The sequence below is a fragment of the Capsicum annuum genome, chromosome 3, assembly GCF_002878395.1.
Source record: "Capsicum annuum cultivar UCD-10X-F1 chromosome 3, UCD10Xv1.1, whole genome shotgun sequence".
In the NCBI taxonomy this organism is placed as follows: Eukaryota; Viridiplantae; Streptophyta; class Magnoliopsida; order Solanales; family Solanaceae; genus Capsicum; species Capsicum annuum.
Genome location: NC_061113.1, coordinates 6780491 through 6807162, shown reverse-complemented (window position 1 = coordinate 6807162; position 26672 = coordinate 6780491). Strand labels below are relative to the sequence as shown.

Genomic DNA, 26672 nt, shown 5'->3' with positions numbered 1-26672 from the left:
AATTATTTAAAAATAAAAATAAAAAGCTGATTATTTAAAAAAATTATAAAAATTTTTTAAAAATAAAATTAATTATTTAAAAAAATTATAAATATTTTTAAAATGAAAATAAAAATGGCATTGAGGATGCAAATTATGAAAAAATAATTATAAAATTATTTAAAAATAAAAATAAAAAACTAATTATTAAAAAGAAATTATGAAAATTTTTAAAAATGAAATAAATTATTAAAAAATTATTTAAAAAATAAAAAATTAAATATTATAAAAATTATTAAAAAATTTAAAATGAAAATAATAAAAGGCATTGGGGATCCAAATTATGAAAAAATAATTATAAAATTATTTGAAAACTAAAAATAAAAAACTGATTATTTAACGAAAATTATAAAATTTTTTAAAGAATGAAAGAAATTATTAAAAAATTATTTAAAAAAAAATAATTTCAAAAAGAATTATAAAAATTTTTAAAAATGAAAATAAAAAATGGCATTGAGGATATAAATTATGAAAAAATAATTAAAAAATTATTTTAAAAATAAAAATAAAAACTGATTATTTAAAAAAATTATATAAATTTTTAAAAAATGAAATTAATTATTAAAAAACTATTTAAAAAATAAAAAATTATAAAACTTTTTAAAATGAAAATAAAAAATGGCATTGAGGATCCAAATTATGAAAAATAATTATAAAATTATTTAAAAAATAAAAACAAAATACTAACTATTAAAAAGAAATTATAAAATTTTTTAAAAAATGAAAATAAAAAACTAATTTTTTAAATTCAGTTTTATTAAAAACAAAAAAAATTGGGGCCCTCTAATGCTTTTTGGGGCCTTTAGTGTTTAAAAAAAAGAAAATTTGTTATTAAAAAAATATTAGGGCCCTCAATGCCACTTGACAACTTTTTATTCGTAAATTAGTAAAAAAAAAATGCTCCTCACGCGCCTCCCACGATGGCACTGCACGCGCAGTGCCACATAGGCAAAAAATGTCCAATTGGAACAAAATTCTGGGGTTTAGGGGTCTAATAGGAACATGTCTTAGTTTAGAGGTCTAAGTAAATTTTCGCAACAAGTTTGAGTGCCTATCGATGGGTTTGACCTATATTTAATCTATGAATTGTACATCTATTATTTTGAGAAGAGGTTGAGTTGGTGTAATTATTATTTTTTTTTTTTAATTTTATATTCTTTTCATATAAAGATCTATCTATATATTATTTAATAAATTATTTGTATTACTAAGAGTAATTTAACTAGTTAAATATACTAATCGTTAAAACTCTTTTAACCCAACCCACTAAAAACTTCATTGTTCATCCATGATGGATACAATGTCGTCACTCAAATCTCGTACAAATTAAAAAAGGGAAAAGGCTCAAATATGTCATTGAACTATCAATAATGACTTATTTATGCCATCAGTTAAAAGTTTGACTCATTTATGCCATCACCGTTATAAAATTGGCTCATCCATGCCATTAATTTTTAACGGTGGTTTTCAAAAACAGCTTTGTCACGTAGCCTTTTATTAAAGGTTCACGTCATTAATTAAAATAAGAAAAAAGGCTCATAAATGCCATTAAACTATCAGAAATGGTTCATTTATGCCATCAGTTAAAAGTTCAGTCATTTATGCCATCGTCGTTATAAAATCAGCTCGCCCATGCCATTACTTTTTAATGATGGATTCTTAAAAATAGTTTTGTGATGTGACCTTTTATTAGAGGTCCGCGACATTAATTAAAATAAATCAATATTAATTTCAAAATATCTTAAACCCATTAAAAACAACCGATTCATTTAACATAACCCAACCCACACCCATTAAAATATTTTTTTTCCTAAACAACAATTATTTTTCTAATTAGAAAAAATAGTGATTAATGTATATCCTTTGGCTATTTCTAGTTGATTCTAAATCATTATAAATGTTACACTTAACATAAACCTCAAAAATTCTATCTTACATTTTAATTCCAGTGACTCTAATATATACTCCAAAGTTACAAGAAAATAAGCCAATGAACGATTAGGGCAAACAAGAAATAGAAAGAAGAATACCAATAGAGCTTCTCCAATATTCTCCCATCACGAATTAGGAGAGCATACATTATTGAAAAATCATTTCTAAATAACGGCTTAAAAAAGTCTATTATCCCAACTATCCCGCCATGTATATGAGATAATTTCTCCCACACGAACTAATGGAGCATACATTGTTGAAAAATCATTTTCAAATAACGGCATAAAAGAAGTCTGCTATTCCAATTATCCCGCCAAGTATATGTGATAACTTCTTCCATCATTATGATATATATGCTGGAATAAATAATCTCGATACTAACTAATTTCAAATATTTTGAAATTAATATTGATTTCTTTTAATTAATGGCGTGGACTTATAGTAAAAGACCACGTGGCAAAGTTATTTTTCAAAAAAACCATCATTAAAAAGTAATGGCATGGGTGAGTTGATTTTATAACGGCGATGACATGAATTAACCAAACTTTTAACTGATGATATAAATGAGCCATTTATGATAGTTCAATGGCGTATTTGAGTCTTTTTGCTTATTTTAATTAATGACGTGGACCTCTAATAAAAGGCCACATGGCAAAACTATTTTTGAAAACCGCCGTTAAAAAGTAATGGCATGGATGAGTTGATTTTGTAACGACGATGACATGAATGAGCTTAACTTTTAACTGATGGCATAAATGAGTCCTTTCTGATAGTTCAATAACATATTTAAACCTTTTCCCATTAAAAAAACAGCTTTTATTATTGTGATAGAGTAATAACTATTCCAACTATTTTTATTTATAGTGCAATAGCAAAGGTTAAGTTTATCTCTCTCATCAAAGATTATAATTAGTTGTACTTTACCACTAAAATAAATTATAAGTAAAATTTATTTACACTATCCATATTTAAAAATTAATCAAGCTTTAACTTATACAAACTGATGTTAAAAATAACTTCACAGTATTTATATAATTTCATAATGAGTGTAACTGATTATAGGAGTGTACTGAAAGCAAGACTAGATGTCCATTCAATAAAAGGCACTTTGCACATTAGAAATCATTTTTTTGCTACAAAGTTTGAAGGTCTTTGCTCAATGGCCAAATCTTTCACATAAAATTTTACAAAATGTAGCAGAATATATGTCTAGACTAGACACAAAAAAAAAAAAAAAAAAAATCCGAGTTGACAACAACTTTGACTTGTGAATTTGTTCTATAACAATGTCGCCATGTTTTGGGGATCGTTCACTAAAAAGGGTCTCAAACGAGGGTCCGTTATATGGGGAAGACCAGCTCTTGCTCCCAATGCCCTACACCCGATACCTGCCTGCAAGCAACACACAATGCACAAGTTAGCTTCTTTTACATTTACAATCCACCTAAGACACAACGCTGTAGTGTACTAACCACTTGAGAAGCAAATGTCAACATTCTTTCTGGTTGCATATTGGCGCAGAGAGCTCCAGATTGCAATTAAGTGGGAAATCTGTTATAATTCGCCATGGAAGCTTGATAACGGTTGACCAATAGCTTTCGGAGAGCAGAACTGAATTGAGAAGAGAAGAAATATCTGGGATTGATTCACTGAATGAAGAAGTTGCTGTGAACATACATTTTATACTAGGCTAACCGACTCTGGTACAAACTATCTAATTCATAACATTAAACCTCTAACTTTTAGACAATACAAATTAGCCCCTCTAACTAATACGGACTATTACCTGTCTCAACACTCCCCCTCAAGCTGAAGGGTGTAAAATATTCAACACACCAAGCTTGCCAAGTAAAAACATGTGATGGATTGAGTTCAACCCTTTGGTCAACAAATCAACTTGTTGTTCAATTGTAGGAATATACTTCCTATCCAACAACCCTTGTTTGATTTTTTCCCTCACAAAATGGCAATCGATTTCAATGTGCTTAGTACGTTCATGAAAGATTGGATTTGCAGCAATCTGAATTGCAGACTTACTGTCACAAAAGAGTACCACTGGCTTGGAAACTTGCACTCCCAGATCACCAAATAACCCTATCAACCATGTAATCTCTGCCACAGTAGAGGCCATACTTCTATATTCAGCTTCTGTACTACTCCTGGAAACTGTAGCTTACTTTTTTTATTTCCAAGAGATTAAAGAATCCCCAAACTTGACAAGATATCCGCTAACAGACCTCCTAGCCCAGTCCGAGTCACAAAATGCAGTCAAAGTAGGTTGAGAATTAGCCTTCATAAGCACCCCCATTCCAGGAGCCGTCTTTAAATATCTCACTACCTGTATTGCTGCATCCATGTGTGATTTTTTTGGAGCTTGCATGAACTGGCTGAGGGTTTGCACGGCGTAGCTAATATCTGGCCGAGTAATGGTCAGATAAAGTAGCTTCCCAATCAATTTCTGATATCCAGTTACATCAAGTGTCAATTCATCTCCAGTGATTCCTGTCGAAGCATCATAATCAACAGTAGTAAATTTCTGATTCAATTCTAAAGGTGTAATTGCAGGTTCGGCAGTGCTCAACCCCATATCCGAAATTAATTCAAGAGTATACTTCCTTTGATTGAGTAGAATCCCTTCTTTGGATCTCAAAACCTCAATCCCTAAGAAGTACCTTAATTCACCCAAATCTTTCACCCTAAACTGTCTATTTAGAATATTTTTTGTTTCATTAACCAGATGTTCATTACTATCGGTTAGCATCAGATCGTCAACATATATCAAGATAATAACTATATCACTTCCTGATGTCTTAGTGAAGAGTGAATAATCATGAGCACTTTAACTAAAACCACCTTGAATCAAAGCTTCAGTCAACTTAATGTTTCATTGTCTCGAAGCTTGTTTAAGTCCATACAAGGACTTAAGCAATTTGCACACTCTATCTTCCCCCTGTTTATGAAAACCCTGAGGCAACTCCATATAAACTTCCTCATACAAATCTCCCTGCAAGAAAGCATTAAAAACATCCATCTTCCATAGTTTCCAATTTCTAGCAGTAGTTAGTGCTATCATTGACCTAACTGACACCATTTTAGCTACTGGGGAGAAGGTTTCATGGTAATCCAACCTTTCTTTTTAACTATACCCTTTAGCCACAAGCCTGTCTTTGAATCTTTCAACCTCACCAATGGATTGATATTTAATTTTGAATACCCACTTTGAACCAATAACAGTTTTGCCTTTAGGAAGAGGTACAATGCACCAAATACCATTATTCTCCGGAGCTTGAATTTCTTATTTCATAGCTGTTATCCACCTTTCATCTTTGATGGCATCATAGTAAGACTCTAGTTCTTTAAGTACTGAGAAATCCCTGAGATAACCTCTGTATTTCTGTGTGACATTGCCATAAGAGAGAAAATTAGCAATAGGATATAAGGATGCAACTGACTTTATTCCTCCTACATAATCTTCCATCCACAGTGGTGGTTTTCTTATTCTAGGTGATCTCCTCTCGTTAGCAGCTGAACCTTGTGCTTCTTTAAGGTTGGTTGGACAGGTAGACAATTGCACAACGGGATTATCTAAATTGAATGGGACTTGTATGTCTGCTGGTATTTGTACTACAGTAGACACATCATCAAGTGCGATAGCAACATCTCCTAAACCTGCACCTTCACCAGTGGAATAAGCATCATCATGTGCAACATATGAAAATTCAATCCTGCTAGGCAATGAACCATGTAACATGTCATCATCATCAGTAACTTGAATTTGATTGGAGTCCTCAATTATATCAATGCGAGGAACTGAGCAACCCGAGTCTACAAATTGGAAAGGAAAAATTGATTCTCTAAAGGTCACATCCCTGGCAACAAAGAAACAGTTAGTAATTAAATCAAGTATCTTGTATCCTTTTTGAGTGGTGGAGTACCCCATGAATACACCCTTTATTGCTCTAGCTGTAAATTTATCACCTCTCACTAGATTGGTAGCATAGCATAGGCATCCCAAAACCCTCAAATGATCAAAGGATGGTACTCTTCTATGCATTAATTCATAAGGACTCTTACCATATAACACCTTAGTTAGCAACCTATTAATGAGATAAACAGTTGTGTGGACACACTCACCCCAAAACTTAGCCAAAATTCCAGCTTGAAACTTCAATGCTCTAGCTATATCTAAGATGTGCCTATACTTTCTCTCTTCCACCCCATTTTGTTGGGGTATGTCGGTGCAACTACTTTGATGTATTATGCCTTTAAATTTTAAAAGAGCATCCCAATGTATTAAAAAAGTCTCTCCCATTGTCTGTTCTTATCACTTTAGTAGTAATGGCAAACTGATTTTCAACCATAACCAAAAATTGTTGCAAAAACACAAAAGCTTCACTTATTATTTGCATCAAGTAAATCCATGTAGTTCTCGAGTGATCATCAATCACGGTTAAGGAATAATGTTTTTCATTATGTGTTGGTGTCCTTTATGGACCCAAACATCCATATGAATGAGCTGAAAAATCATAGTACTCTTTTGTTCAATTAGAGGAAAACACAGTCTAGACTGCTTAGCTACAGGACACACTGTACATTTATCTTACAAAGCAGCATCTACTTTATTCTTCAGAAAATGAATATGTCTCATGGCTACTGTTGAAGGATGCCCAAGCCTCCTATGCCATAGACAACAATTTCCTTCACTTTCAGCTTTTACACTCACATGACCTATTTGTTTTTTCTCCAGTCCTTTTAGCAAATATAAACCATCACTTTCCTTACAAATCCCCTTCACCCTGCCACTGTAAAGGTCTTGAAATATGCAAAATTCAGGGAAAAATGACAGAGCAACATAAGTCCCTAGTCAATTTAGAGACTAACATTAAGTTGAATCTAAACTCTGGCACATAGTAAACATTAGTAAGTTTAACATCTTCTGATATATACGAGCTTCCCATGTGAGTAATAGGGGAATCCTTCCCAGTAGGCAGGCTAACCTTTTCTTTCTTATGTGAGGCAATTCTCTCTATATCATCTAGCAAGTGCAGTGAAGAGGAAATATGATGCGTAGCTCCGGAGTCTACTACCCATTCACTATTATGCATACTAGAAGACAAAGAAAGGATTGTACCTGCCAAATTCACTTGTAGCTCTTTACCTGCCACCTGATTGTGAACCTCAGAGATGCTCCCATCCTCTTTGTTAAGTAAATTCAATATTTATTGATATTGTGCATTAGTGAAGAAGTGATTGCCCTGTTCCTGCAGCCTTACACGTGCCTTTTCCTCTGGAATTTCAATTTTATTAGCGTGATAACCTGAAGTTTCAACTTTGTTATCTGTATGCATCATTCCTCGAGGATTAACCTTCTTGCCTTTGTAATCCGTAGGATATCCATTAACCTTCCAGCAGTAATCAATAGTGTGTTCCTTGAGCTTGCAAAACTCACATTGTAAGAACGACTTCTTGCTTTTGTAACCCTGACCTCTCCCTTCTTGCAATGCCAGAGGATTCAATCTCTCATGTGTGACGTTTACCCCAACTTTCTGTTAACTTTCATCCTCAACCATCATAGCATAAGCTTGTTTCAAGGATGGCTCCGTCGATTTCATCAGGATTTGTTTGTGAGCTGTGTCATAGAGATCATTCAGTCCACTAAGAAATTAAAGAAGTCGTTGTTTTTGAAGATGTTTAGCATAATCCTTTGACTTCTCACAATCACAATTAGGAGCAAGCACCATTGCATCATACTCTGCCCATAACTCCTTCAATTTTGAAATATATACTGATACAGAGTTATTTTCCTGTGAAATAGTTGCAAATGCCTTGTGCAATTGAAAAATACAAACTCAATTCACCTTATCAAATTGCTCTCAAAGATCCTCCCAGACCAGATTCGCACTTGAACCATACACAATACCACTGAGGAGATCTGGTGAAATGGTATTCACGATCCACGAATGAACAATTGCATTGCATGTGTCCAATTTCTCCTGTAGATCCTTCGAGAAAGATTCCCTCTTACATGTACCATTTACAAACCATAATTTCCTCTTGGCTTGAAGTGCAATCTTCATCGATCTATGCATTCTTCGATCCTATGAGTTTCACAGGAATCAAAACAGTGCCTGGAGTATCCGATGGATGTACAAAGAGTGGGTGAGTGTAATCTATCTTAGTATGAGCTTGAATATCAGCTCCAACCATTGTTGATAATGAGAGAGAAGCTTTCGAAGACTATGATAAAACACTAGTTATGCTTGCGGAAATCAACGGATTACTTAGGCTCTGATACCATGTTATAATTCGCCTTGGAAGCTTGATAACGGTTGAACAATAGCTTTGGGAGAGCAGAACTGAATTGAGAAGAGAAGAAATATCTGGGATTGATTTACTGAATGAAGAAGTTACTGTGAACATACATTTTATACTAGGCTAACTGACTCTGGTATAAACTATCTAATTCATAACATTAAACTTCTAACTTTTAGACAATACAAATTGACCCCTCTAACTAACACAGACTATTACCCGTCTCAACAAAATCCATGAGAAATAAAACCATTACAAATCTCCGATCTAACATCAAAGGAGCAATAAAGCTAGAGAAAAAAAAACACGAACATCCAGAAAGGATGTGCGAAAATGGTTTTAAGGTTGATAGAAACTAGTTGCGGATCCAACTTTCACAAACAGAGGGAAAAGGGAGATGTAAGAATACAGAACATTTAAAGGAAGAATGTTCGGTGCACAGACTGGGGGTATAAGTTTGTGTATCATACAATGTTGATCCAATAATAAATGCATCGCCTACACCAGTTGTATGATCTACTAGTTTATATATATATTCTGTAAAGCAATATGAAGAATATGGAAAGAATCAAGTGAAGAAGAGATAAAAGGTTAAAGGAAGAATGAGTACATGAAGTTGAACCATCTGGCCCCCTTCCTAAATCCTATCCCCTGTGTAAACTATCAGACCCCACATGAAATTTAACTGCCTGGCCCTTTGAAAATTCTCAGTACAACTTAGCTGATCAATGGGCTAAAATACAATCTTTCTTTTTCTAGTAAAACTCATTTAGGTTCCAAAATGTTTGTCAGTTAGTAGTACTAAGAAAGAAACCTTCATTCAAGGTCCACAGCTATGCAGATGTTTTCTGCAGCATGTGTCTCTTTCCTTTTTAATTTTTCCATCTTCAGAGATTGAAAATGTTGTTACAGGTTGTAAGAAAAACATTTGGCTGAAGGCATTATTTTCTGTATAATTAAGCAAGTTGATTACTCACGAGGTCACTCAACAAATAAAAAAAATTATCCAAGGAAGTCACTTTTCTTGACATTTTGTAACAGAAAAGTCGCTTTATTTTTGTCATGACTACAATCCAGTGATATTTCTAACCATTTAGCTGATGTGACATACAATATTATAATCCTCTCGTACTACCTCTCGTACTAGGAAAAAGTGTTATGGAATGAAGAAGACAAAAAAGAAAATTGAACAGAAACTGAACGAAAACTCTTGATTGTTTCTTTTTCTTGATTCAAATAGAAGAGTACTTTTCTATTTATAAGAAACTAAATAAAATAAATAAGAAAAATATGATATTTTCCTTATAGCTATACAACTAAATATTCTTTAATTAATAAACCCTAAACTTAAAAGGAAATAAATAATGTAAAATATTTTAAGACTAAAAAAGGAAAAATAAAAATATTCTACCATTAATGAAAATGACAAAATAGAAGAAGGTAAATCTCAACATTCCCCCTCAAACTCAAGTGGGTGTATCCAACTTGAGTTTGAACACTTAATTATAAAAAATGTATTTTTCCTTAATTTTGTTGCAGCAATCTAATAAAGTTGGTCTTCTTCATCTTCAAGTTCTTCTTCCACAAGTTTGCTTTTGAATTATCTTGAGTGTCTTTGAACTTGCATACTTTTGTGACATGATCTTTTTGTTTCCACATAATGCATCAGATCTCCACCAGCAAAATTTTTCTGAGTTTGTTTTCTTTTTGTTATATTTGCAAGGTGGATAATCAACTTTTCTTTTTTGATGGTTCACATAAAAATATTTTCAAGAACTTTGTATTCCATGTAAGCTCTTCTTTGCTCTTGTGATTGAAGAGCGCTTATCAATTCAGCAAGAGAGATGACAGAGAGATCTTTAGACTCTTCCAAAGTGGAGATTTTGGACTCAAATCTCTCAAAAATAGTCACCAGAATTTTTTCAACAATTCTATTGTCTTTAAAATCTTCGCCAAGCAACCTGATTCTATTAACAAATAAAGAAATTCTGCCAGAATACTTAGTAATTGTCTCACCTTCTTGCATCCTAAGAGATTCAAATTCAGAATTTGATTTTGTCTGCCTTGTTCACTTCCTTGATACTCCTTTTCAAGTTTTTCCCAAGCTTCTTTTGCTGTTTCACATGCAATGATTTTAGAAAAGATTGAATCAGTAACTGAATTTTGAATTACAATTTTTGCTTTATATTTTTTCGATTTCTGTTCTGAGTGAAGTTTGATTTCAACAGCAGAAGGATTTGCAGGGAGTGGTTGTATGGGTTTTCCTTCCTTTATAACTTCCAACAAATCATAAGCTTCAAGATAAGATTTCATCTTAACTGCCCAAATTTGATAATTTTCACCAGTGAAGGTTTGTGGGGCATTGAAAGAGAGAGTATTGCTTGTCATGGTTTGAAAAACAAGATTTAAAATAATATGGGTTAAAAAAAATTAAAAATAGTCCTACGTTAAAAATAAAAGTGAGGATTAAAAATAATCTTCCGTTAAAAATAAAAGTAAGATTAAAAGTAGGTTGAAAATAGGTATGGATTAAAAAATAGTTGACAGTTTTGCTTCAATAAGTTCACAGATCCATGAGGATCGATGAAGGCTCTGATACCATTGTTAATGAAGAAGACAAAAAAGAAAATTGAACAGAAACTGAATGAAAACTCTTGATTGATTCTTTTTCTTGATTCAAATAGAAGAGTACGTCTCTATTTATAAGAAACTAAATAAAATAAATAAGGAAAATATGATATTTTCCTTATAGCTATAAGACTAAATATTCTTTAATTAATAAATGCTAGACTTAAAAGGAAATAAATAATGTAAAATATTCTTAGACTAAAAAGGAAAAAATAAAAATATTATACCATTAATGAAAATGACAAAATAGAAGGAAGGTAAATCTCAACAAAAAGTACTCTCGATGCTTATTTTCAGGCATGAAATAGAGAATTATTTAACATCCTCAATAGGCCTTTTCTTTATGTTGAACATAAGGAAAATAAAAGAAGAAATTAACCATGAATTTGAATTTGTAAGGTGGAGATAAATAAAATTTAGCTCCATTATTTTCTTCCTTTCTTACTCATGCCAAATAACAAAAAGGAAAAGATTATTCTAGATCTCTAGCCTATGAGAATGGTTAAGTAAGAATAAAGTAGTCAAATTAACTTGTAAAGTGAACATTTTTCTCTCCCCATCTCAATTTATGTGGCATCATTCTGATTTCAAGATTCAAATAAGTCTATTTTTAATTATAATTTATTTTATATATATTTTAAATATTTAAATTGTCAATTATTTTGACATGTAGTACTTTTTACATAGTTTCTAACTATATAAATTTGATTTAAAAAAATTAAAGATTTCATGACATATTTGCGATCAAACTTACATTATTTGACTATCGAAAAGTGAAAAATATCACATAGATTTGAATAGAGAGAATAAATTTGGTCAAGAGTGATTATGAGCGAAAACTAGGAGGTGCAAAAATCGGTTTCATAGACAAATTGAACCAAAAAAAAAAATATGATTAATTTATTGGCATGGGTTATTGAGTTAACAATTTTTGTAAATTTTTATTTAATTGTTAGTTCAGTTTTCGGTGTTAAAAGTTTTAGTTATTAGTTATATCGATACTCTAATAAAATTATATTAAAATTTTCTTTTTATATCTAATTATATAATAATAGTGAATTCAGATTTTAATACAAATTCCTTTTCTTTTCCTTTTTTATACATTTTGTTGTTGTTGGCTTAAAAGTTATTGTTCTCTTTCTGAAGTCGTTGATTACTTATGCTCCTATCTAATAGAGATTAATACTACAATGTTATTGTATCTAAATTTGCTAATTAATCTGAAAGAAAATTAGTTTATTTTAGTATTAATGTAAATAAATTTATTTATGTTTATAATTTGTATAGACTTTTATGCATACATATAGTGTATATGAATAAATAAAAATAAAAGAAAGTCAAAGAAAAAAAAGGAATTAAACGAGTCATTTTTTATCGGTTAAACTAAAAATTAAATTTATCAAGGAATAAAAACTAATAGTGAATGTCTTATTGGTTTAGTTGCAAGATTAATATGTTTACAATTCGAATCGATGATACACAAAATCATATTGAAATGACCGATAAGCACCTTTTTTTTATTATTATTGAGTAAAGTATCTAGTACCCCATGAACTATGACCAAATTTGCTACGATACACCCCAATTTCATAGTGATCCTATTACTCTTGAATTAAATTTTAGTATATTTTTGTCAATTTTTTTATCTGTCGTGACATCTTTGATATGGACTCTATTTTATATGATAAAGGTGCCACGTCAACACAAAAAACGACAAAAATATACTAAAATTGAGTTAGAGTAATAGGACCTTGAAAAATTGGAATGTCGTAGCAATTTTGGTGATAGTTAGAAGAATACTAAATGTTTATCTCTTTTAATTCAATAAAAGAGAATTTGTCAATATTAAAAAAGAAAAAGTAAAAGGAAGAATGAATACATTGAAGTTGAACCATCTGATCCTTCCTATCCCTTATGTAAAAAGTGTGAGACCCCACATGAAATTGAGCTGTCTGGTCCTTTGAAAATTCTCAGTATATAACTATAGGAATTTGTTTGTACATACAGGGGGAGTAGTAGTATATAAATATATGATATTCCAATCTTAGCTTAATCATTTTTGTTGGTTAAGCTAGCGAATAATAGTAGTAAGTAATATAAAGATGTTGTTGAGAGATGAAGAAGAAGTTGAGTTGAGTGAAATGGAGTGGAATGACATGGTTAATCCATTGATAAGTTCACCTGCTTCAACTTCTTGGAAAATTCACCAAGTATGGGAGCCTGATATGCTCTATGTTGATTATACTTTACTTCCTCCTTCCCCTATGGAGGACTTCACTCTCTGGAATCACTCTTGGAGTCCTCCTCCTCCTCCTCATCGTCAAGAATCTGGTTAGTTGCTCTTTTTACCCTTTAAATTTGATCCATATATAGTCTCATTTCAGACCTGCGCATAGCGGGTGCTTTAGTGCACCAGTCTATTTTCACCTGTAAAATTGGTTTTCGAGATATGTTGAGAAGCCCCACTATGCTATAAAACTTTAATCTTGTAGGGGAGTATGTTTTCCAAATTTTTTGAAATTTTGAAGTGTGGGGTGTGGGGTGTGGAGTGTGGGGGAGGGGGGGGGGGAGATTTTTGGAAAGTAACAATTCCGTTCAGTTCGCTTTTAGAAAATTTGTTGATCGCGTAGTTGAGTTATGGATTCTCAACAAGGGGATTAAAAGAAAAGGATCTTTACAGTTTTCACAACTTGTGGATTCATTGTTGACTTTATCTATCCGGTATACAGAGATTATACATGTTTATACACGTATTATATGGCGGAGGAGCGCTACAACAACAACACCATTCCTAGTTTAATTTCACTTTTGTGGGGTCTAGGGAGGGTAGAGTCTACGTAGACCTTACTCCAATCTTAGAGGTAGAGAGGTTGTTTCCGATAGACCCTCGGCTCGAGGGAAAAAAGTCCAAAGCAGTCGAGAGAAGAAGTAATAGAAGTACAAGAAATAGCAAATAGTAACAAAGCAGTAATACAACAAAATAATATGATAGTTGAAGTACAAAACATGGTACTGGAGCGGTTATTTAGGTGAATTCTTTGAAAAAAAGAAAAAGAGATTGTTACATGTACTTCATTTCAAGGGCATTCGAAAATTTATTTATGCGTACAAAATTGTTTTAACCATATTTGTGTAGTACACTTTGACGAACAGGCGTTGTTGTACTGTATAGCCTGTTTTCTCTTTTTTCTTTTCTATGTTTGATTAAGGGAATTTAATTGAAATTCCAAAGGTATGATCAAAGGGGCAGCTAAAGCTTTTGATGCTCAGCTTCAAGAGGATGCTGCTGGTGGAGCTTTGCTGACGAATGATTGGCGGTTTGAGCTTCTACCAGACTCCCGTCAGAGAATTGCCAACAAGATGTAAGTGTTTTACCTTTGTGTTTTTGTATTTTATGAACTTCAGCAATTAACCCCGTACTCCAAAAAGAATTCAATGATTTGAGCAATTTCTTTTTACGTTAAATTAAACTGTATCGGATTGGCATTTTGGGTTCAACGTAGGATGTAGGGGTAGAGACTAGACCTTCAGCCTCCTATAGGTATCTCATGACTAAAGATATCTCGAGCTGTTGTCCATGTTAATGAGGGTGGTTAACCATCATATGCTTCTTGCTCTGAGTTGTGCTCTAGGCTACTGTCCGTGTTAGGTTGCTTGAGATAGTTTGGTTATGTTCAGTGTCGATCTCCAAATGCACTGATGGTAAGTGAGAGACCATGCTGAGTGAAAAAGCGTTCAAAGGGGACGAGGTAAACCTAAAATCACATGTACGAAAACTGTATTGAAAAACCTACAATATCTTGTAATTCATCCAAACTTAGCAAAAGATATGGCATAATGAAAGAAAAAGATCTAGATTGTGTTACTTTTCCTCTATAATATCAGAATACCTTCTTCAACGAGATAATAGAACCATCTGATCCCTTCCGCTGAGCTAGTTAGTTGGTAATTGTAAGAACATTTTCATTTCTAAGATTGGAGTTAACGACCTAATGTAATCATCGTCCTTTTTCTCTATGTTAGCATTTTAACTTTAAGGAGACATCTCCCGGTATCTGGAGACGAGGGATTGTTGTTACTTAGAAAAATTGCTGTAAGGTTTGAGGAAAAGGTATATACTGCTGCTACAAGTCAGGTATGAAGTTACATCATATTCCTGTCGATAACTGGAATGTGCTTGCGTGCATCAATATTTGTGTAATGGTCATTTCCGTCGTCAACCTTATTATTTATGATATTGTCAATATGAATTGATCCTCCCGATGTGTCAAATGTCATTTTTATGCATCCACTAGGTAAATTCACTTATTTCACACAGTTCTTTTGGTCATGCATTTTCCTTTCTTCTGAGTTTCTACCTCCCTTTGGATCGTTTTATACTTCAGGAGCAAGCATAAAGAAATACTGATCACTTTACCGGACCAATATACAGATAACGCCTAGGAATTCAGGGTTGAGCCATCAGCCATTCACGATTTCACCTCAGCATGCATTCTCAATTCACTTAACTAGTCTCATGACACGTGCGCTGCACGTGTATATCAAGTCATGTAATATTCATTTTATAATAGCTTGCTTATTCTTATTCCAGAGTGATTATCTGCGGAAGATATCTTTGAAGATGCTGACTATGGAGACAAAATCCCAACATCCTGTCTGCGCTGAAACAGTGCCAGTAGTAGATGAAAGCTTGCACGTCCAGGTGGTATAATAGAAGTATATAACATGTTGTATTACAAAGAATCAGTTTTCCTTAAATTGCTTGATTGGACTGTTATTATGTATATCATCCCTGAGGTAGAGGTACGGTGTGCGTACAATCTATCCTCCCCAGGCCCCAATTTGTGGGACTAACTGGGTATGTCGTTCTCGCTTAGTAAATTTCTTAAAAATTTACCTTTTTGGTGAACTATTAATTCTATGTTCCATCTCATTTGCGAAAATATATACCAAAATATCATGTTACAAAATATATCCCTAGTTGAGGAGTTGATATTCCTGTACTCGGTTCCAATTTGGAATGCACAAAACCTGTTTACATATGGTTATCAAATTCATTTCGAATTAGTGTTTACTGGAAGAGTGATTATCATAACTATCGTTAACAAATTGCAATGTATGCAGTTGGATGCTAAATCTCCACCGGAAGACCCTACACTTCATTATCTACAAAGTGGAGAAGAGTGTGCACTGCCTGATCCACAACGATCTGTTACAGAACATGGGAACCTGAAAAGGAAAGGGGATGCCGGTCCTTCAGGTCAGAACCACACCATCTGTGATTTAGGCAGTAAACAGAAAATGGACAAGAAAATGAAAAAGACGTGGGGAATTGGTGGATCAATTAGTTTAAATGATCTTAAACAGCATTTTGGCAAGAAACGTGAAGAGGCTGCAGAAAGCCTTGATGGTAAGCGTCCTCTTCGATCTTCAGAATAAGCCTTGTTCTGTTGTTTGCTATCTTCTAGTTCTTGTTAGGAAAGTATGAGTTCAAAGGGGCCGTACTGTGTGATCATCTTAGTATGGGATCTTTTTTTTACAGTGAGTGTCTCCACATTAAAGCGAATTTGTAGAGAAAACGGAATCTCCCGGTGGCCATCTAAAAATATTAAGAGAGAAAGGCTTCTACTTTCCAATCTAAGCACCAACGAAACTGTCTCAGAAGCTGGTGGCGGACGAATATCAATCTCCACAACTCAAACTGCATTTGCATCGACCGAAGTTCTAGCCAAATCCAATCAGCAGAATAATCTATCATTAGATAATGAAATTGGTACATCAATAAATCATGGTGTGCTAAGGAATGACGAAGGCAACGGGGAAACTAGGATGATTCAAGAGGGGGACTCAGCCGATCAAGAGGTCTTGTACAAACCACAGGAATTTGAGCCTGGCCGTGATAGTTTCAACCCTGCATATTCATCTTCTGATGGTCCCACCATACTGTATCCATTGCCGCAAGAAAGAATGCCAGCTGAAGATTCACCTGACCAACAGGGAGAAGAGATTGCAAGACAAATAGAGATCACTGACGGGACTAGTCATTTGGAGAAACAATGCTTGGGAAGGGAAAGGCTCGGTTGTAATACTGAAAAGGAGGTCATTGTCCGTGTGGAAGACTCATCGTCATACGATTTCGGAAGTGTTTTAGAGCTAATTCAGGTAAGCTTATGGAGTATGTTTTGTAAGTAGAGATGATAATGTTTCATATCGACTTTGCTTTCCTTTTATCTTAATCTACTATTACTTGCAACAAACATAAACAATGGAAAGGGAAACAAAAACATGCCCATGGCTGTGCAAAGAACAGATCAACCCAAGAAATTTTCTGTCTATCTTCACATCATGATCCTTCTCAAGTATAATTAAAATACCAATTAATTAACTTCTTAAAGACTGGTGCCAACATCATCGGCCATTTTAGATTGTCTCAATGCATAACTTATCCATGGCTACTAGCAAGTTGTTTCGGGTGGTTTACTCATTAGGTTTAAGTAAATTGGACAGCAACGTGCTATTGTTTTGTTCAACTACAGAAATGGACATTATTTGTTCATTCATCTCTTTAATGTCATCAGGATCATCACGCTGATTTTGCTTCGTTCCATGAAGTTGATAAAGATCCGTTGATCTCCACGGATGACTTGGAGTCTAATTGTATTAAGTCTCAATCTACGCTTGTATCAGAATCTGAGCCTTCACTAATAAATGATGCAAGGAGGATGAAGTTGGTTTTCGAAAAGTTGATTACGCTGCCTCTGGAGGATCTCACTAACACAAACCAAGAAGCTTCCATGACAGAAGCTTTGGCCATACTTTCTGGCAACCTATCATTGTTTACAGATGAACAAGCGAAACAGCTACTGGAATTTAAGTTTGACTTCCCAACCATCATGTATAGCTGGAGAGATTGCTCTCAGACTAGAATTGATTGTCGAAATTTCTTGGCCGAGTTTGAAAGAACTAACTCATTGTTGGAAACTTCAACTAAAGAGGAGGTGGATCTTAAGGATAGATATACACAAATAGAGTGCAAGGAGAAGGAAATGTTGGCACAATTGGAGGCAATTCAAAAGGAGAAAAACGAGTTAACTAAGCGGAGGAGTGAAAACTTTATTCAGAACAAGCACTTGGCTGCTTTGGCCGAAGAGCAAGCAGGTAGAACTAAAGAGAAAGAGCTGCAGATGAGTATTGCTAGTGCTAAATTAGACAAATTAAAGAGCCAATGGGCTTCAGTCCAATCTTCCTTTAATTAGGTTCTCTTCTTCCTTATGGTTTCCAGGTTTTCTTAATGATTTGAGTTGTACTTGCCTTTTTCTCTGTGTGTGATATAATTCCTTTATGTTGTATGTTTACGTTCGCTAGATCTTCTGATTGTGAGGGCTTAAAGAAGAGTTATACTATGTCCTCTTTTTCTCTTTTGTGTTCTTGTGTTTAAAATTTTGGACGTGATCAATAAGAACAAACAAAATAAAACAAAATATTCGTTATAATTGTAGATGTTTGCTGTAACTGTTGAAATTTGAAGGCAAATAATCAGTGTCTTCTTATGAAATGGTTATGGAGATATACTATGGAAGAGGATGCACCATGGAGAAAAGTCATCTGTTATAAACGGACAAGTATGTACAGGAGGGAAATTGTGCTTCGATTTGTTCTGGAATTTATTTCATGTAGTGTCTTGTCCTTCGATTTTTATTACTATTTGATGTTTCTTGTACTTCGATTGTCGCACTAGTTTATTATAGATACTGTTCAGTGTGGTTTGTGATGCTTTCACTTCCGTTTATTCTCTTTCTGGACTTCTTTAGACTGTTATTCTTGAGAGGAGGGTCTATTGGAAACAGCCTCTCTACCTCTGAGGTAGAGATAAGGATTGTGTACACTCTACCCTTCCCTACCCCACTTTGTGGGACTACACTGGTATGTTGTCATTGTTGTATTTGTGATGAAGAAGAGTATCATTTCAGAATAGGACATGGGTCTCTCTAAAGGACCTTTTTCCAGATATTCTTAATCTGGTTGGTTGCAAAAAAGGCGTGTTTGATACCGGAAGCCTTTTTGGCCCTCGAAGTGCATTTGGAAAGCGAAGATCCCGGCAAGGTAGCCTGTTTTTCCTGGTTGGTTGCAAAATAAGCGTGTTTGGCACAGGATAATCAGGAAGACGGGGATTCCAGCTATGATCCATATGTTTCTTATGTGTTGCAGCATCAGAAAACACCAGTCGTCTCTTTTTGCACTGTTGTATCACAAACCAATTGTGGTAGCTGTTCTTGAATGTTATAGGACTCAGCGTATCATGCCAAAGCCTACTTGCGGTCTCGTAATGATGGAAATATAGCAATGGAGGTGTGAGGTAGAAGAAATGGTGGAAAACAGTACCTATGGTGAACTGTATGGAAGTAATGGTTATCGATATGTGCAGAAAATTAAGATGAATTGCGCTTGTTATTCCATTTTTTATGTAAAGAAAGCTTGCAGATAATGCAAAACTTTTACTTGAAATTATAGATTCTTAGTAAGATGGAACAAGGTTACACTGTAAATATGGTTAAGCACAACTTACATGCTGATACTAAAATATATGTTACCCTTCTAAAAGAAGGTTGCTGAATTTTGGAGGTGATTCTTGAAGACTATTTAATGTCTATCGGAAACAGCCTCTCTACTTCATCTGAGGTAGTGGTATGGACTATGTACACTTTACTCTCCCTAGACTCTACTTTGTGGGAATACGCTGAATATGTTGTTGTTGTTGTAGTTTCCAGCCCGATATCCGCTACTAGCATGGGTGTCTGGTACTCGCATTGGGACCTCATTATATCTCGATACTGGCAAGTGTCTGAAGTTTCTCTTTGCTAGTAGCAAGAACCATCTACTTTTTGTTCTAGTTTACATGACATGAGTGCCTCTTAAGATGTTCTAAACCATTTGTATTCCATAAAGAATGTAAAAGGTTAAAATCTAAGGACTGTTCCCGGTTACATTTTGAATTTGTATACCTTTACGATTTTATGTTTTTGTTGAGTTATCTTATTTTATTCGAATCGTAAAGAATTACGTTCACCAATTTCCTCCAAACAGGAAACAAATACACCCTCTGGACCAACATGTCAAGGGCAGAGAATTAGTCTAAAAGGGCAGTCCGATGCACTAAAGTTCTCGCTATGCGCAGGGTCTGAGAAAGGGCCCCACCACAAGAATGCATTGTACGTGGCCTTACCTTGCATTTCTACTAGAGACTGTTTCCAATGCTTGAACCCCTGACCTCCTGATCACGTAGCAAGAACTTAAGCAGTACTCCAAGGGAATTTTCTCTTTTACATAACTTTAGGCCTATCCTATTTTCTTATAACACCTTCATCTCAGCATGATTTCATATGATCATCTCGAGTGACGAAAGATATAACGTCTCTTTCAAATTGTAGGACGAGCTTGAGCTTAATCGTAAATTCAAAATTCATAAACTTCAGATCTCATCTCCGCCTCCATAATTTGTCATACCCCAATAGCATAACACTTTGAAGTGATTTTAGGATGCAAACTAGCTAGGAATCTCTACTTTCACATTGTATCATTACATTGCCATAAAAAAAAGTTGATGAGGAGCTAAGACCTAAGGGACAGGCAACATTGTTTAGGCACACATGCATGGCAAAGAACCAAAGACCCTACTAGTACTTGATTCCTACATTTTACTAACTATAATATATGTCAAATCAGTCACATGACTCTTTCAACTTTAATTTGGAGAACTCATTCAAAGTACTTACCACTTGGGGGCTTGAGGCATTATTAGCTTTTGTTACTTTTTTTCAGTATTGAGAATTTTTTTCATGATTGATTGCTTTGGGTTTCAGCAGTCATATTTGACCACATAATTGTCCAAATCAGGTAAGGGAATCATTTTTTCATAAGAATAAAGTCCTATATTATATCAGGTGAATGGAGGATACTTTTTCACAGGTAGTACAAAACAAATAATAAGGAAACAGTTTTTCGATATCCGCATTGAAGTTTGATCAATCCGGAGTTGCTTCACGTAGGGTTCATTCAATGAAAGCGCTCTCTACTAAGGATTTTTTCATTCTTACGACTCGGAACTGAGATCTCAGATTAAAGGAGAAACATTGCCAGTCGCCATCCGACGCGCCACATTCTTTGGTGGTATTTGAATAATGATACTACAAGACTACTTTCCTTTTCTTTTGTTCTTACCAAATTATTCTTTTTCTTGAACAATTGACAACTAATCAACTACTATAGAATCATTCACAAACTTTATCAACTTTGTGGATTTGTAGTGGGAAAGAAAATCTGGGACAGACTTTCAAGAGCAAAGCATTCCCCACTAGCCTTTTTTTAAGGGTGTGTGTTGTAATGTTGGGAATTATTTCAAGAGAAAAACATTTTTCACCAAAAGGGGTGTCATTAAATTAACTTGTAATTTGTATCAATATATATCATTTTTTCTTACAAGTATCTTAACATCTTATTCATATAGTAACATTTTCCAACCAACACACAAATACAAAGAATGTGGTGAAACGGAACCATAGATATGGAAAAATCCTTGATAGGAAACATTTTCCCTGAATGAATTCTATGCGACACAAATCTAAATTAGTCGGATTTTAATGCAAGTATCGAACACCGAATAGGATCCCAAAAAAAATCATTATTCAAATACCTTCAATAACAAAAGATGAATAATAATCACTAGTGTTCCATGCACTTTGTTTTATTATACTCATTTCCCACTCCTACTTTATTTATGCTCTAAAAGTTGTCCAATTAACTAGTTTTCTTGATATGTAGGTCCCAAATATTTGTTTGAAAGCTGCAAAAATAAACCTTAAAACCTGGAGGAATAAAGTTGACTTTAGTGGCTACATGAAAGCTTCAAAGTGCTCAAAAGCCAAATTTGCATATGTTGGCTTCTTTTGTTACAACTTGTCACACATATCTACTACTCTACTACCTTTTTTAATTCTCTTTACATAAAATTCAAAAAAAGCAAAAACAAAGAAAGGATTATTGAACTTCAAGAAATTAAAACTAATACACTAATATGACCAACTTCAATGCAAATGTAGTAGTAGTCCCTTAAACTCCACTTTTGGCATTTGATGATGATGATGATGATGAATAAAGCAATGAGGAAGCTGAGAAGCTTGTGTTATTGCTCTTTGGATACAAACTTGTTGCTTTCTTTCCTGATGATGATGTTGCTAAAACACCCTTTGATGAGTTGTTGTTTTCTTGTGTATGGTCAATACTAGTTGTTGTTGGAGAGCCTTTGAGTAAAGCATCAACTTTTGCATATTCTTCCCTTTCATGTTTGATTTCTTTTAGCATTGCTGCTACATCTTTCATTGTAGGCCTTTCATCAGGAGAGGAGTTAACACATAATAGTGCTACTCCTAATGCTTGTAACATTTCATCGATTTCTGATTCTGGTCTCGAGTGTAGACTTGGATCGAGGACCTCGATTCCTCCCCTTTTACGTCTTACCCAATCTACTAGATGCACTCCTTCGGGTATTGTTGGATCGATTGGCTGCTTCCCTGTCAAGACTTCTAACATAACCACTCCGTAGCTGTAGACATCACTCTTCGCTGTGATCTTCATCATATAGCCATACTCTTTAAGGAAAATGAGCAACATTAGTACAGTTGGATCATTGATTGTCAAGAACTACTGCTATTCTTTGAAAAATCGTGATAAATGCAATGTACAATGGTACTTTGTGTCATTAAGCAAGAAGTAAGTTCATTTAACTCAGAACAATATGCTTGGAATAATGAAAATGTGACTTGAATAGTAATTTTTACCTGGAGCAATGTAGCCATAAGAACCAGCAATTGTATTGGAGGACCGACCAAAATCACCATCATCGACTAGCTTGGCAAGGCCAAAGTCTGCAATGTAAGGCTCAAACTCAAGACCAATGAGAATGTTGTTGGCCTTGATGTCTCTATGAACAATTGGAGGGACACAGTCATGGTGCAAGTACGCGAGCCCCTGTGCTGCCCCGAGCAATATTTGGTATCTCAGTTCCCATTCCAAAGAGTTACCGCTCCTCTCATGGAGAAGACTTCCTAAGCTTCCGTTTGGCATGTAATCGTACATGAGCAATCTTGTGCTTCTGTTCCAACAACACCCCAAGAATCGAACAATGTTCTTGTGTCGAATTGAACCAAGCGTCTTAACTTCTGCAGAGAAAGAATCACGAACCCCACACTTCTCATCATTGACTCCATTAGTTGCAGCCATGGTTATTGGCCAAAGCTTCTTCACTGCTATGACATCACCATTGTTCATATCTGCACGATAGACCATCCCCGAGCACCCTTTTCCAATGACATTAGTATCCACAAGGCATCTGAGTATTTCGTCCACTGAAAAATTGAGCTTTTGGAATGGAGTGAACTGCCAAGCCCAAGAATCTCCCATCTCTGAATCGTTATCCCTTCTCATCGCCCTTCGTGCTCGAATTATAGCAATAGTTCCCATGATCACCATTGCTATTGTCATTGTGACAAGCAATGCGATGGCTAACTTGAGCTTCTTTGACCTTCCCTCATCGTTTCCATTTTTAGCTACTCCATTAATATTGCTGAGGAAACACGAGGGCCTTCCGAATGAACATAGACCTTCATTTCCATCTAGGTCTGATGCTGGCAACTGTCGAAAGAGCTTATTGTCCGGAAGATAACCAGTGAAGTTGTTGTATGAGACATTCAGTGAGACTAGATTATCGAGCTTGGATAGTGGATTCAAGTTTCCTTCAAGCTTGTTGTGCGAAAGATCAAGCATCGACAGCTTGCTTAGTGCTGAAATTTCAGCAGGAATCGGACCTGTCAGTTGATTGAAACTAAGGTTGAGGGCAATTTCAAGGGACTCGATTTTTCCTAACTGCATCGGTATGCCTCCCGAGAGCTCATTGTTGCTAAGATCAAGCACTTGGAGACTCGAACAGAGGCCGATAGATGGAGGTATCGATCCTGAGAACGAGTTCTTTCTGAGAATCAGCTTGTTCAAGGACACAAGACGCCCAAAACTAGCCGGTATAGGCCCTCCAAACCGGTTATTTGAAACGTCCAAGACTTGTATCCCTGATAGAGAAGACAAAGCATTAGGCAGGGGACCTTTCAGTGTATTGTTGCTGAGGTCTACCATTTGTAACTCAGTACAGCTACTTATCTCATCAGGAACTGGTCCAGAAAAGCGATTTCCGGACAAATCAAGAAAGTTTAAGCTATTAAGACCTCCAATTTCTTTAGGAATTCCACCAGAAATCCTGTTGTTTCCAAGTCTTAACCTCACTAATGAGCTACAATATCCAATTTCTTGAGGTAAAGTACCCGAAATATCGTTAGAAATCAAGAGTAGCTTAGTAAGGTTTTTCAACTGAAACAATCCTGGAGGAATGCTACCAGTAAGTGAGTTATGTGACAAGTCCAATGCCTGAAGGCTACTACAACTACCCAAAGTTAAAGGCACACTTCCTTCAAGTTGATTATCCCAAGCAAAAAACACAACAAGATTAGTCAAATTCCCTAACTCAGAAGGAATCAAACCTGAAATCTGATTTGTATCAAGCTGCAATTGGACAAGACTTGTAGCATATGAAAGAACAGAAGGGATTGAACCAGAAACATTGTTGTTACTAAGCATAAGTTCTTGTAACACAAGAAGACCACCAAAAGACAATGGTATACTCCCAGACAAATAATTCAAAGACAAATCAATCATAGTCAACTTAGTACAGTTCCCAATCTCTTCTGGTATAACACCAACAAGATTATTCTGCCAAAGCAACAACTTCTCCAACTTACTAAGGTTCCCTAACTCAGATGGGATTGAACCAGAAAGACTATTTTCATACAAATACAAGTTCACAAGCTCAGTACAGTTACCTAAAACAGCAGGTATCTCACCAGACAACATTGTAGTATAAATAGACAAAGTTTCAAGATCCTTTAACTTACCTAAAGAAACAGGCAAAGAACCAGATATCCTAGTATCAGCCAAACCTAGTACTCTCAAATTCCTACATTCCCCTAACTCACTTGGAATCTTCCCAACAACATCCTTATTCCCACCTGCCCTTAACACTTCAAGATTTGCCAACAGCCCCATTTCACTTGGTAAAACTCCACTAAGCCTGTTATCAAAAAGCACAACATTTCTCAAACCTGTACAACTCCCAATCTCAACTGGGATCTTCCCAGTAAGTTGATTAGAGTTCAATATCAAATCTTCAAGATTACCAAGATTTCCAATGCTTAAAGGGATGTTACCAACAAGTCCATTTGAGCTCAAATCAATAGTAACAAGTGAAGTACAATCACCAATGCTAAATGGTATAGTACCAGTAATATTAGCATCAGATATAACAAGCTTCTTAAGGTACTTATATGCTGAAAGATTTGAAGGTAAAGGGAGTTCAAGATGTATAGACTGAATATTTATCTCAGTAATAAAGCCTTGGAAGTTGCATGTTATGAAAGATAAGTTACATGGGGTGTTATCAAGAATGTTCCAACTAGAAAATGGTGTAATAGTAGAAGAAGAAGAACAAGTGAAAGAAAAGGTGGCAAAGAAAACAAGTGATGAAAGAAAAAAATGGTTGGGATTTGAAGAAGGAGGAGAAGAAGAAGACATGTTTGCCTCAAATTCCAAAAACTTGTTCTTGGGTTTGCAATTGCATAGCAAAAAACTAAAGTGAAAATCACTTCTTTTTTTCTTGGGTTTTGCTTTGTTTCTCTCTGTGTATGTATTTTCTTGGTTTCTACTCAATGCTCAAGTTTAAGGTTTAAAAAAAACTTGAAGGCTCTTGTGGTGTTTTTTTTATTTTTTAAACTAAGGTCAAAAATACAAATTTTATATCTAAAGTATAAAGATATCTGAGTTTTTCTTCACTGAATTATCACTAATTATTTATTACACTTAATAATTAATTACTTTTTTTTCTTATCAAAAATGATATTTCAGATAGAAAAAAGAAAATAACTAATAGTTGAGGATAAACTCATAGTTAAAATATATTTTAATAAATAATTAATGATAATTCAAATAACGAAACTCATAAATTTAATAGTTCTAAATAGGGAACTTGAAAAAATAAAATATTTTAAAATGTGTTTATTAATATTTTTATTCTTTTTTTTTACTGGTGATGGTGCAGAACAGCATGATTAAAATAATATTTTTAAGGGAAAAGATAGTGATTAAAGAAAGAGGGAAAATGGTTAAACAAATGACCCAAGCAAGGAATACATTGAGATTTGCAATTTCTCCACCACCTTCCCCCCCAACCCCACGTCCAACCCCCCAAAAAAATTAAATTAAAAAAATAATGTATTCTTTTTTATTAAATTAAAAATAATGTACATGGTTTTGGTATATAGAAGGGATTAGAAAAAAGACAAGTGAATTCACCTATAGATTGAAATATTTAGAGAGGTTATAGGTGTGGTTTGCAGAATATGTTGAGCCTAGTTTAAATTATTAATATATTTGCTTATCATCATGATTGACCATTTGAGTTAAAATCTTTTTCAATGGTTAAAAATATATTTGGATTGTTCCTTTTCATGAATTTTATATTTTCACTTATTAATTGTTTTTTATTTTATTAAACTATCATTATTTATGTATTAGAACAATCCTTAGCCTTAACTACCATTTGCTTTTTTTTTTTCTCATCTCTAACTATTATCATTGTTTAGGTTAAAAAAAAAAAAAAGGAATGT

The 26672-nt window shown here is 34.4% G+C and overlaps 2 protein-coding genes and 1 long non-coding RNA gene across 3 annotated transcripts; 1 reads left to right on the top strand and 2 right to left on the bottom strand.

Annotated features, from left to right (window-relative positions):
* Nucleotides 1-3247: 3247 nt before the first annotated feature.
* On the bottom strand, nt 3248-3497 carry LOC124896973. Its single transcript, XR_007053350.1, has 2 exons — nt 3444-3497; nt 3248-3363 (listed from the first exon to the last, which is right to left on the bottom strand). It is a non-coding gene; the product is annotated as an uncharacterized LOC124896973 (long non-coding RNA).
* A 9293-nt stretch (nt 3498-12790) lies between these two features.
* LOC107864261 lies at nt 12791-18404 on the top strand. The gene is made up of 7 exons (XM_016710595.2): nt 12791-13242; nt 14144-14273; nt 14935-15046; nt 15503-15613; nt 16036-16321; nt 16454-17073; nt 17490-18404. The coding sequence occupies exons 1-7, from the start codon at nt 13014-13016 to the stop codon at nt 18165-18167; spliced, it is 2166 nt and encodes a 721-aa protein (XP_016566081.2). The 5' UTR covers nt 12791-13013; the 3' UTR covers nt 18168-18404.
* Nucleotides 18405-21777: 3373 nt separating this feature from the next.
* On the bottom strand, nt 21778-25754 carry LOC107864260 (LRR receptor-like serine/threonine-protein kinase RGI1). Its single transcript, XM_047408973.1, has 2 exons — nt 22746-25754; nt 21778-22556 (listed from the first exon to the last, which is right to left on the bottom strand). Exons 1-2 carry the CDS (start codon nt 25579-25581, stop codon nt 22018-22020), a joined length of 3375 nt encoding a protein of 1124 aa, XP_047264929.1. The 5' UTR covers nt 25582-25754; the 3' UTR covers nt 21778-22017.
* Between the last annotated feature and the right edge of the window lie 918 nt (nt 25755-26672).

What these genes read in the sequence shown, in the direction of transcription:
- LOC107864261 (XM_016710595.2), top strand. Translation starts at nt 13,014, where the DNA reads ATGTTGTTGAGAGATGAAGAAGAAGTTGAGTTGAGTGAAATGGAGTGG. An exon ending in TCCTCATCGTCAAGAATCTG is followed by an intron (nt 13,243 to 14,143) that starts GTTAGTTGCTCT and finishes GAAATTCCAAAG; the next exon opens with GTATGATCAAAGGGGCAGCT. An exon ending in ATACTGCTGCTACAAGTCAG is followed by an intron (nt 15,047 to 15,502) that starts GTATGAAGTTAC and finishes TTCTTATTCCAG; the next exon opens with AGTGATTATCTGCGGAAGAT.
- LOC107864260 (XM_047408973.1), bottom strand. Translation starts at nt 25,581, where the DNA reads ATGTCTTCTTCTTCTCCTCCTTCTTCAAATCCCAACCATTTTTTTCTT. An exon ending in TTATGGCTACATTGCTCCAG is followed by an intron (nt 22,557 to 22,745) that starts GTAAAAATTACT and finishes TTTTCCTTAAAG; the next exon opens with AGTATGGCTATATGATGAAG.